The sequence below is a fragment of the Phaethon aethereus genome, assembly GCF_964289735.1.
Source record: "Phaethon aethereus genome assembly, chromosome: 1".
NCBI lineage: Eukaryota > Metazoa > Chordata > Aves > Phaethontiformes > Phaethontidae > Phaethon > Phaethon aethereus.
The window spans coordinates 205,549,766-205,561,964 of record NC_138575.1 but is presented as its reverse complement, the minus strand read 5'-3'; the positions used below and the strand labels follow the sequence as shown (position 1 = coordinate 205,561,964).

Genomic DNA, 12,199 nt, shown 5'->3' with positions numbered 1-12,199 from the left:
ACCTCCCCTAATTTTAGTCATCTGGAAATCACTTAGTCTAAACTAGTCGTCTTGGCTTTTTCTATCATCACGAGAGAGCTCTTTTAGATTAGGTTACTGATTTTTGGATGACTAAAGTTAGATGGCATAACTACAAATTTATTTTTTTTTTAATAAATCGAAATTTTTTGCTTGAGTCAACTAGTCCCTAAACATGATACTTACATGAAAGTAAAGATTTTGAGGTAACAAAAATTTAAATTTTCTTGTGCAAAATTTAGACTTAATGTAGAAAAATATAGAAAATTGTATTTTCTCTCAATAAACTACATTTCCTTTGAAAGTTCCCACCTTCTCTAGTTGTAGGAAAATATATGTATTTGAAAAGAGATTTGAGGACAGTTCTCAGATTTACTGATACTAAATATGTGCATTGTGAAAAGAAGTAATGATTTCTTTAGATTTAATCCATGGAATTATCACAAAGATAGCTGATACAGTTGTTGTAATTTGTAAACAATTTTCAGTTATATTTTATCTTGACATTTCTAATTGAAGATCTAAGCCTATAAACACCTGTGCATGACTTTATTCACAGATGCTCATGCTTTCAGGTTCATGAAAGGTCTTGATTCTCATTTCACCGTATATAAATGTATTTTGAAGCAGTTTAGATGAAGGTATTGCCTCTTCTGTTAATTTCTTGATCAAATTCAGATTTTATATTTAAATCAATAATGATTTATGGTAATGAAATTTACCCTCAGAATTGCTAGTTGTTTTTCCCCTAGTAGACCTAAATGCTATATATTATATTTATGATGATTACTATTATTGTATTTAATGCTAACTTTAAAAATGCAGATGTCTAAAATTTAATATTTTGGTGTTTGCTGTGTCCTGGTTTGTTGAAGGACAGAAACATTATAACGTTTTCCTCTTTTCTCCTTTTTTTTTTTTTGAAATCTAGCTTACCTTTTCTGAAGCCATAAGAAACAAAGCCAGATTATCCATCACAGGGAGTGTGGGAGAAAACGGACGCGTATTGTCTCCCGACTGCCCGAAGGCCGTGCATACTGGAACTGCAATTAGACAAAGTTCAGGATTGGCTGTAATTGCATCGGACCTACCATAAAAACCAAAAAAATAATTGAGTGCCTTAATCAAACTGTGTTGGTGACTGACGGGAACACAGCACAGACTGTAACGACATGGGAGTCATTGATGAACTAATAATTTGGCTGAGAAAGGGAAGTACGTCCAAATGCGCCAGACATCATCAGCAGCAATGTGTGCATGAGCTCAGCTCGGAAACCCAAACTCAGATTTTATATCAGGAAAATTCATAATTTAGTTTTGTTGGGGGGAGGGGGCTAGGAAGGGTGTATTAACAGCAACAAATTTCACTTGAGTGGACTTAAAACTAATAAGACTTGCCAATTTAGCGCATTAAACTGTGAAGAACATGCTCAGAAAGGACAACATTTTGGTCTTTGTTTTGACAAAGAGAGAAAAATAGCTATAGAAGTCAATGAACATGCTAACCTGTGTCTCCAGAACATCAATATATACAATGGAAGAATACTCAGCTGTTCAGCTGTAGAAATGAAATCACTAAACTGTGATAAGAAAATAATAAATATGTAAATCCTGTGAAAAAGAAATTATTTACATTTTCTTTGAAAAAGAGGAATATTGAAACATGCTTGCTTTTTAACTGATGTAAATTCAGTAGAGGACAACACAATTCTTTTTTCTAACCATCTTAGGGAACAATTCATTGCAATAATTGATATAAAATGCCATCACTGTAATAAAATTCAGAGACTTTTTTTTTATAAAAGTTGTTGGTCATCCTCTTGTTTGCTGTTACCTTCATTCTGTTCCATCATTCCATGTTCCACAGATTTGCATCTGTCTAATACAAGAAACAAAATGATAAAATGTTTAGAGTATGTCATCAGTCTGCAGTGTAGAATCAAAAGAGACTACGGGTCACTCATGTTACAGATATTATTTATAATCTTGTTCTGTGTAAGAAACTGTGGTTTTTGTACCCACCAAAAAGAATAAAACAACGAACGTTCTTATAATATTGACAGAGCTTGAGTTGTTTTCTGATCATTAGGGATGTCACCTGGAAAACAATACGGTGGTTCATTTCTTACTGCAGGATACAGGACCTTATCGGAGACAGCCTGAGTCCCTGCACATTTGTGAAGTGCTTTTAAGTCCTTAGAGAGCAGGGACTTGAAGCTGTCAAAGTATTGTCATGATTATTCACTAGTTATTTTTAGTGCTACCCATTTAATAATGGGGTTTGTCCTCAGGTGAGGTCAAGGGATGAGGAGGAGCAGGGAGCAGGAAGGTACAAATGGCAGTCTGTCAGACTGATGTGATAGATACGGTGTGCTTGGTAACCAGCAACCTCCGTTCTCATCAGCCAGCCTTTCAGTGGCATGCCAGGGAAAGGCTAGCAGGCACTCTTTGAATAAAAGACGATTGTTGATAGGAGCAGGCCTGTCTGTAGGTGTAAAGTTGTAGCAAGTCTCTTCTGTGATGGTCATTCTCCTTGGCCCCACTAGACGCTGCAGTGGTCTCCAAATCCAGACTATTGCCACCAGCGTAACAGCTCCATGCCAGAGCCCAGACCACAAATCAGATCAAGCTTAGATTAATCATAGCTTCTAACACCCTTGTGATTTCACCAGGCCCATGAGGGGTCATGTTCAGATGGCTTACATTTCACCAAAGCCTCCGTGGCTGGTGCTTCTCTCAGCCCCTAGGACTCCAGGCCCTCACGAAGAGGAGTGTGGGTGCAGGGTGGAGCGTAATGCTGCCAAACAATGACCAAGCCTCAACAACTGCAGCAAAGGACAACCACACAAAAGCACTACTGAGGTGATACTCATCCTATGTGATCCTGACATCTATGGAGTAGCAAAGCAGGTGTTAGCTTCAGCCGCAGAATCGACAACATAGATAGGAATTTCTTCCCTCAAATACTCTAGACACCCTTTATAGCAACTGGAGGGAAATAACCAGAGTGAATGACTTCATCTTAATGTAGACCTTAAAACATCAAACTGCTGAATCACAGGAGCAAAAGCCTATATCTTTCTACTGACTATAATTTAGGCTGAGGGCAACCAGTTCTTATACAGAGCTTGACAGTGCAGGCAAAGGTGAAAGTAAGATGATGCTTACATCTAAGGCTCAATGACTACAAAGTGTGCAGGGGTCTTGGAGAAAAAGACATAACATTACAATGAATCACTGTGACTAAACCTACTTTATATCCTTGTTTTACTGGCATGTTTACCTCACTTGTGAGTTACTGTGAACTACTTGTGTTTCTGTGGCTGGAATGCTGAGTTGTCTGTTTTTCCTCATGTTTGATTAAAGCTGGGAGCTCCCTCTTAGACTTCTTTTTGCAGCTGAATTTAAAAAGCAACTTCTGGGTTGTTGGTTTTGTGTTGCTTTTTTTAAAAAAAAACAGTGTTTGTCTTGGTTTTTCGTAAAGTAACACATTAGAGGCTGAACAGATTGGGAGACTGAGCGTGAAGAATGCTGTCTATTTTGTTCTGCTGTGTATGTCTGTTTTTCCAGGAGCTCATCTTCATCCTTTCCTCATTCAGGACTGTGAGCAGTGCCAGTGCTGTCCTGGGATATTTTACTGTCTTCCAGTGTTACTCCTCTTATATGCCCCCCTGTCTCTATAATGCATTACATTTTATTTTCACCGTCAGTAAACAGCCCATCACTGCAGTTAGGAATGTCGCTCCATGCAGTCCATTCTTAATTGCCTAAGTCAGGTTTCCCCTTGGCAACGAGATCCCCAGGGTCCTTCGAGGTTTTGTTGTCCAGTGTCAATAACTACTGAGGATCCCCACTGAGAAGATTCACAATCGAGCAGCATGAACGATGCAGCCGCCAGGCAGTATGGCCATGGAATGGTGTGACCCACCAAGGGCACGCAGCCAGCAGCCATGGGAGGAAATCGCCACATCCTCTCACCACTTCCAAGCCTTGTCCTTGGCAAGGGAATGCTTTGCTCAAAGAAAATTTGGTCAGATGAGGTGAAGAGGAGACTGTGACTCTGCCAATGCCTGTCATAAAACACCACAAATACAAAAAAAAAAAAAAAAACCAAAAAAACCTAGATGGGAAAATGCTACAACAGAGAGAGTTGACTAGAATTCAGGTGGTTGAGAAAGCAATCTCAGGGTGTCGGTCTGCTTTCTCCGCAGTAGCTTTGTTGTCTTATTCCAAGGGGGTAACCATTGCATGACTGCTATAACCATCTTCACGTATCCACCTTAGCAGCCCCTCAGGCATTTTTTCTTTGCTTTTCCCCCTTCTCCTGAAACACTAATTTCTCACTCCTCTCTTTATCTTCCTTCCATCCTTTTGAAGATCAGTGCTGGAAATCACCTTCCTCCCATGTGTTGGAAGTATGACCCAAGGGAGGAGATCTCTTCCTCAGGTCAGGTTCAGGAATGCCATGGTCTCCATTCCTATGGGTATGAGGGTCTGAGGCTCTGAGAAGCAGTGGAGCAGCTCCTGGCAGCTGCTGGGCTGCATTCCACCCTCCCAGCACAGTGGTTGCGGCTCTCCTCCACCCTCCCTCCTTGGTCTTTCTTCGGCCACGTCTATCCAGCAGCTTCATGGCAGTGACAGGCTGAAAGGGAGGAAAAATAAGCAAAGGAGGCAATTAATTAAAGGAATCTATTGCTATTGAGGCATTTACTCAAATATCGTCCACTTTTTTCCAAGATTTTGCCCTCAAAAAGTATACAGGCAACAGAACATGACCCATTTTCCTTCACATAGGATGCCCCAAGCCATGTTGTCTGGCCACCAGCTAATGCTCCAGCAAGTGTCTCATCAACCTTCAGTCATATCTGCCAGTACCAAAGGTATCTCAATCACCACAGAGAATCAGAAGGAGCACAGGATAGCCATATGTGGGCAAATGAACTGAGGTTGTCAAAAGAGTAATTCTGATGAACTAAAGACTCATTTCTTCCTCTTCAACCTACACAATTTGGGGTCATTTGGAATGCCTTTGAGTATCCCACCTGGCCTTCTACTACAAGTCCAGAAAAGCATGAGTGTCTTGTATCACAGAATCACACAATTGCAGAATCACAGAATCACAGAATGGGGTAGGGTTTGGAAGGGACCTCTGAAGATCACGGGGTCCAACCCCCCCTGCCAAGGCAGGATCACCTAGGGCAGATTGCACAGGAACACGTCCAGTCAGGTTTTGAAGGTCTCCAGAGAAGGAGACTCCACAACCTCCCTGGGCAGCCTGTTCCAGTGCTCTGTTACCCTCACAGTAAAGAAGTTTTTCCTCATGTTGAAGTGGCACTTCCTGTGCTGCGGTTTATGCCCTTTGCCCCTTGTCCTATCACTGGGTACTGCTGAAAAGAGACTGGCTCCATCCTCCTGACAGCCACCCTTCAGATATCTATAGACATTGATAAGGTCCCCTCTCAGCCTTCTCTTCTCCAGACTAAACAGCCCCAGGTCTCTCAGCCTTTCCTCATATGACAGATGTTCCAGGCCCTTAGTCATCCTCGTAGCCCTCCGTTGGACTCTCTCCAAAAGTTCCCTGTCTCTCTTGAACTGGGAAGCCCAGAAAAGGACGCAATACTCCAGACGAGGCCTCACCAGTGCAGAGTAGAGTGGGACGATAACCTCTCTCGACCTGCTGGTCACGGTCTTCTTAATGCACCCCAGGATACCATTGGCCCTCTTGGCCACTAGGGCACATTGCTGTCCCATGGATACCTTATTGTCTACCAGGACTCCAAGGTCCTTCTCCATGGAGCTGCTTTCCAGCAGGTCAACCCCCAACCTGTACTGGTGCATGGGGTTGTTCCTCCCCCGGTGCAGAACTCTACACTTGTCCTTGTTAAATTTCATGAGGTTTCCCTCTGCCCAGCTCTCCAGTCTGTAAATCCTGGGTCAGATCTAAAAGTCCCATGCAGATGTCTCATATGGCCTAAGGCATCTCAAATGGTATCGAGTACCTGTGGAAGAGTAACTGAATTGTGTCCTATAGTCTGTTCAGATGAGTTGTTTTCAAACCTCCATTGACTAGATCTCCATGGAGTATGAAAAGACTGTAGACACATAATTTTCCTGTAGACATCTACACTTAGCTATCTTAATGATAAACTCAATTATATATGTATTTATCTGCCTCTAAAATAAATTCTGTTCTAATATAATCGAGTGCAACTATTAACATTAATACTTACAACAATATTAGACTTGTCTGCAAAATAAATATCCTCTGCGCTGCTGTGAATCATACTGTAAGACAAGCCTGCTTTGATGTTCACTATTATATTAGTTGGTTTTTGTTCTACACATTCAATCCTCCCACACTGGTTGTGTATTCTATTAAACACCTATTAAATTCAAAATCAGCACAGACTTGCTGGGTTGTCTGAGGACAATTAGTCTTGCACAACCACTTGTTATGGCTGAATGTCACCTAGAGGCTATGCTGGGAGCTGAATGTACATGTTCTGAGCTGAATTTGCCTCAGTGCAATTGAGAACAGAGCCTGGGGAAAGGAGTACAACTCTATACAACTGCTTGTACTCACTGCATGTGGTACCTGCTCACCTCTTCCCTACTAATTCTGTACTGGCTTCTGCCCTGATAGGACATCAGAATGAAACACAAATGTTGTTTAATTTGGTGTAGAAACTCCAGTGCTTTTCCACCATCTCAAAATGTAAGCAGACCTTCATCCATGACTAGTCATTTAGAGCAGAAGGGAGCTCCTAAAGCTCTCAACTGGCAGAATGTACCTATTGCACTAATGCCAAAAGCAAGAACAGCAAGACAGCCTGCAAGGAGCTGGATGGCCGAGCCCAGAGAGTTGTGATGAACAGCATTAAATCCGGCTGGCGGCCGGTCACAAGCGGTGTTCCCCAGGGCTCGGTGCTGGGGCCGGTCTTGTTCACTATCTTTATAGATGATCTGGATGAGGGGATCGAGTGTTCCCTCAGTAAGTTTGCAGATGACACCAAGGTGGGTGGGAGTGTTGATCTGCTGGAGGGTAGGAGGGCTCTGCAGAGGGATCTGGACAGGCTGGATCGATGGGCTGAGGTCAACTGTATGAGGTTTAATAAGGCCAAGTGCAGGGTCCTGCACTTCGGCCACAACCCCATGCAACACTACAGGCTTGGGGAGGAGTGGCTGGAGAGCAGCCTGGCGGAAAAGGACCTGGGGGTGCTGGTTGACAGCCAGCTGAACATGAGCCAGCAGTGTGCCCGGGTGCCCAAGAAGGCCAACAGCATCCTGGCCTGTATCAGAAATAGTGTGGCCAGCAGGAGGAGGGAAGTGATCGTGCCCGTGTACTCGGCACTGGTGAGGCCGCACCTTGAATACTGTGTTCAGTTTTGGGCCTCTCACTACAAGAAGGACGTTGAGTTGCTGGAGCGTGTCCAGAGAAGGGCAACGAAGCTGGTGAAGGGTCTGGAGCACAAGTCTTATGAGGAGCAGGTGAGGGAACTGGGGTTGTTCAGCCTGGAGAAGAGGAGGCTGAGAGGAGACCTTATCGCTCTCTACAACTGCCTGAAAGGGGGTTGTGGTGACGAGGGTGTTGGCCTCTTTGCCCAAGTAACTAGTGATAGGACATGGCCTCAAGTTGCGCCAGGGGAGGTTTAGATTGGATATTAGGAAAAATTTCTTCACTGAGAGAGTGGTCAGGCATTGGAACAGGCTGCCCTGGGAGGTGGTGGAGTCGCCATCTCTGGAAGTGTTCAAAAAATGTGTGGATGTGGCACTTCAGGACATGGTTTAGGGGACATGGTGGCACTGGATTAATGGTTGGACTTGATGATCTTGAAGGTCCTTTCCAACCTAGTGATTCTGTGATTCTGTGAGCTGCAGAGATTTGTTGTAGACAGTGTTGAGACTGCATAACCTCTCTGGGCAACTTCTTCCAAGTTCTTACCACCCTCAATATTTTCCTAAGTTCAAAATTTTCCTAAAATTATTTTTGCTCTGCATTGAGACTGCATTCAAATGTAGCAACGCATATTCCAAGCTACTTACTTAAATACAAATATGTATTACTATTTCAGTAACTGAGCTCGGATCTGCTACATGAGACTCAGGCACACTGTCATCACACTTCAGAGGAGCATGCACTGCTGTCAGCTTCTCCTTATGGCTAAAACAAGTATTCATGCTTGTACCACACCAATCCATCATCTTCCATTAACACTGAACATGAAAAAGTTATAAAGGCCATAGCCTGAGTGCCTCTTTAAAGTGATATATATCTGATAGGTCTAAAGACCTTCAACAAGGCTAAACAGCTGAAGTGGACTTTAAAGTGCTTTAAGATGAACTATATATATTCCTAAGACTTTAACAAAAATTACATGACTTTTCAAGTTATTGTATATTTTAGCTATTCCTGTAAGTGTTCCAGTTCTAAGGCCCTGATTCTTCTGCCTGATACTAATTGTTTAAAATGATGCAAAATTGATGTAAAAATGCAGCCACTGGTGTGGATGGGAAGATCTGATCTAGTGAGATTTGTAAAGTTATTTTGGTCTAATTGTGTAGAAGTTTCAGAGAATTTGGAAGGCACAAGACTGTAGCAGTTTAAATCCAGTAATTACATTAAAAGAGTCTTTTTACACATTACAGTAGTCATCAAGTCCATAACAATATAACAGAGGTGGTGTCTTCCCTTATTCTGCCGTGCCAAGTTATGTGAGATACTTTCCATACTTTGGTGAGCAAACTGCAAGACTGCAAAAATTAATTTTTTGCCTGTATTGTAAAAGGAACACCGTTATATTCTGGTTACCTGCAATACTGTCAATTTCTAGAGTTTCCCTAACACTTGATTCTACAGAGCCACTCACAGAATCATTAAGGTTGGAAAAGACCTTTAAGATCATCAAGTCCAACCATCAACCCAACACCACCATGCCCACTAAACCATATCCCAAAGTGCCACGTCTACATGTTTCTTGAACACTTAAATGATGGTGACTCCACCACCTCCCCGAGCAGCCTGTTCCAATGCTTGACCACTCTCTCAGTGAAGAAATTTTTCCTAATATCCAATCTAAACCTCCCCTGGTGCAACTTGAGGTCATTTCCTCTCGTCCTATTGCTGGTTACTTGGGAGAAGAGACCAACACCCACCTCACCACAACCCCCTTTCGGTAGTTGTAGAGAGCAATAAGGTCTCCCCTCAGCTTCCTCTTCTCCAGACTGAACAACCCCAGTTCCCTCAGCCGCTCCTCATAAGACTTGTTCTCCAGACCTCTCACCAGCTTTGTTGCCCTTCTCTGGACATGCTCCAGCACCTCAACGTCCTTCTTGTAGTGAGGGGCCCAAAAACTGAACACAGTATTTGAGGTGCAGCCTCACCAGTGCCGAGTACAGGGGCACGATCACTTCCCCTCTCCTGATGGCCATGCTATTCCAATACAGGCCAGGATGCTGTTGGCCTTCTTGGCCACCTGGGCACACTGCCGGCTCATGTTCAGCCAGCTGTTAACCAGCATCCCCTGGTCCTTTTCCACTGGGCAGTTCTCCAGCCACTCCTCCCCAAGCCTGCAGCGTTGCATGGGGTTGTTGTGACCCAAGTGCAGGACCCTGCACTTGACCTTATTAAACCTCATACAGTTGGTCTCAGCCCATCAATCCAGCCTGTCCAGATCCCTCTGCAGAGCCCTCCTACCCTCCAGCAGATCAACACTCCCACCCACCTTGGTGTCGTCTGCAAACTTACTGAGGGAGCACTCGATCCCCTCATCCAGGTCATCAATAAAGATATTAAACAAGATCAACTCCAGAACCGAGCCCTGGGAAACACCACTTGTGACTGGCTGCCAGCTGGATTTAACTCCATTCACCAGAACTCTCTGGGCTCAGCCATCCAGTCTGTTCTTTACCCAGCGAAGAGTAAACCTGTCTAAGCCACGAGCCACCAGTTTCTCCAGGAGAATGCTGTGGAAGACACTGTCAAAGGCTTTACTAAAGTCCAGGTAGACAACATCCACAGCCTTTCCCTCATCCGCTAGGTGGGTCACCTGGTCATGGAAGGAAATCAGGTAGGTCAAGCAGGACCTGCCTTTCATGAACTGGCAGGCTGGCTGGGCCTGACCCCTTGATTGTCCTGCACATGCCCTGTGAGCGCCCTCAGGATGAACCACTCCATAATCCTCCCTGGTGCTGAGGTCAGGGTCCTCCTTCCGGCCCTTCTTGTAGATGGGTGTCACATTGGCAAGCCTCCAGTGGTCTGGGACCTCCTCTGTTTAAACAGGACTGATGATAAATGATGGAGAGGGGCTTGGCAAGCTCCTCCGCCAGGTCCCTCAGTACTCTTGGGTGGATCCCATCAGGCCCCATAGACTTGTGGGTGTCCAGGTGGCATAACCATAGTCATTAACTGCTTCCTGCTAGATTATGGGGAGTTTATTCTGCTCTCCATCACTGTCTTCCAGCTCAGGGAGCTGAATGCTCTGTGGATACCTGGACTGGCTATTAAAGACTGAGGCAAAGAAGGCATTAAGTACCTCAGTCTTATCCTCAGGACAATGTTCCCCCCAATATCCAGTAAGGGCTGGAGATTCTCTTTGGCTCTCTTTTTGTTGTTAAAATATTTGTAAAAACTTTTTTTGTCATCCCTTACAACCGTGGCCAGATTGAGTTCTAGCTGGGCTTTTGCCTTTCTAATTTTGTCTCTCCTTGACCTAATGAGATCCTTGTACTCTTCCTGAGTTGCCTTCCTCTTCTTCCAGATATGATAAACTCTCCTTTTTTTCCTGAGTCCCAGAAAACCTCCCGGTGCAGCCAGGCCGGTCGTCTTCCCCTCCAGCTTGTCTTGCAGCACATGGGGACCGCCTGCTCCTTCACCTTTAAGATTTCCTTCTTGAAGACTGTCCAGCCTTCCTGGACCCTTTTGCCCATAAGGACGGTCTCCCAAGATGGACTCTCTCAACCAGTGACCTGAACAGGCTGAAGTCTGCCCTCCAGAAGTCCATGGTAGCAGTTTAGCTGACCCCCTTCCTTACTGCACCAAGAATTGAGAATTCTATCATGTTGTGGTCGCTAAGCCCAAGACGGCCTCTGACCACCATTTCCCACACCAGTCCTCTGTTTGTAAACAGCAGGTCAAGCAGGGCACCTCCCCTGGTAGGCTCACTTACCAGCTGTGTCAGGAAGGTGTCTTCCACACACTCCAGGAACCTCCTAGACTGTTTCCTCTCTGCTGTGTTATACTTCCAGCAGATGTCTGGTAAGTTGAAGTCTTGCACAAGAACAAGGGCTTGCAATTGTGAGACTTCTGCCATTTGCTTGTAGAATGCTTCATCTACCTCTTTGTCCTGGTTGGGTGGTCTATAATAGATTCTCAGCGGGGTATCTGCCTTGTTTACCTTCCCCCTCATCCTTACCCATAAGCACTCGACCTTGTCATCACAATTGTTGAGCTCTATACAGTCAAAACACTCCCTAACATACAGAGCCACCCCACCGCTTCTCCTTCCTTGCCTATCCCTTCTGAAGAGCTTATAGCCATCCATTGCAGCACTCCAGTCATGTGAGTCATGCCAACATGTTTCTGTGATGGCAACTAAGTCATAGCTGTCCTGCTGCACAATGGCTTCCAACTCTTCCTGTTTGCTGCCCATGCTGTGTGCATTGGGGTAGATAACACAAAGGTTCTAAAATAACTACAAGAAAAAAATGCTTTTTTGGCTAAAGGACAGAATCAATATTGTTTAAAAAATTCATCTGTTAAAACCTCCATCACAAAGATTAAGAAATAACTGCTGGAAAGCCTATAGAAAATTCAATGGCCCTCTGAGAACATCTGATGATATTTGGTGGTACATCTCCAGTGTAACTATCTAGAAACTTGTAGGATGCAATATATCTGACTGATTTTAGATGACTTTTTGTTGGTGAGATAGTCATGCACTACCAATCTTTTCTGAGTTTTGTTGGTGAAGACAGCCAAGGGTGATTAATTCAAATGTTGACGTCTACACTACAGATGCCTACACTTGGCCAGATGATTCCTACTTGTAGTCACCTAAGTCCAGTCCTACATTGTGAAATAGAGCAAGACTAGCTCTGACCACAACATCAATAAGACAGGGAGACGAGGACAGAGTTGCTACCATCACCTCCAAACTGTAGGTTTATGACCTTCAGCTTCACA

At 44.2% G+C, this 12,199-nt stretch overlaps 1 protein-coding gene across 2 annotated transcripts in view; it reads left to right on the top strand.

Annotated features, from left to right (window-relative positions):
• The window catches only part of GRIA4 (glutamate ionotropic receptor AMPA type subunit 4), a gene marked incomplete at its 3' end in the record, with an annotated part of 250,182 nt that extends 249,068 nt beyond the window's left edge, over positions 1-1,114 (top strand). For both annotated transcript variants that reach the window (XM_082009469.1, XM_082009470.1), the window contains exon 16: positions 950-1,114. In XM_082009469.1, coding sequence (XP_081865595.1) covers positions 950-1,114 — 165 coding nt within the window. The remainder of the gene's footprint in view (positions 1-949) is intronic.
• Between the last annotated feature and the right edge of the window lie 11,085 nt (positions 1,115-12,199).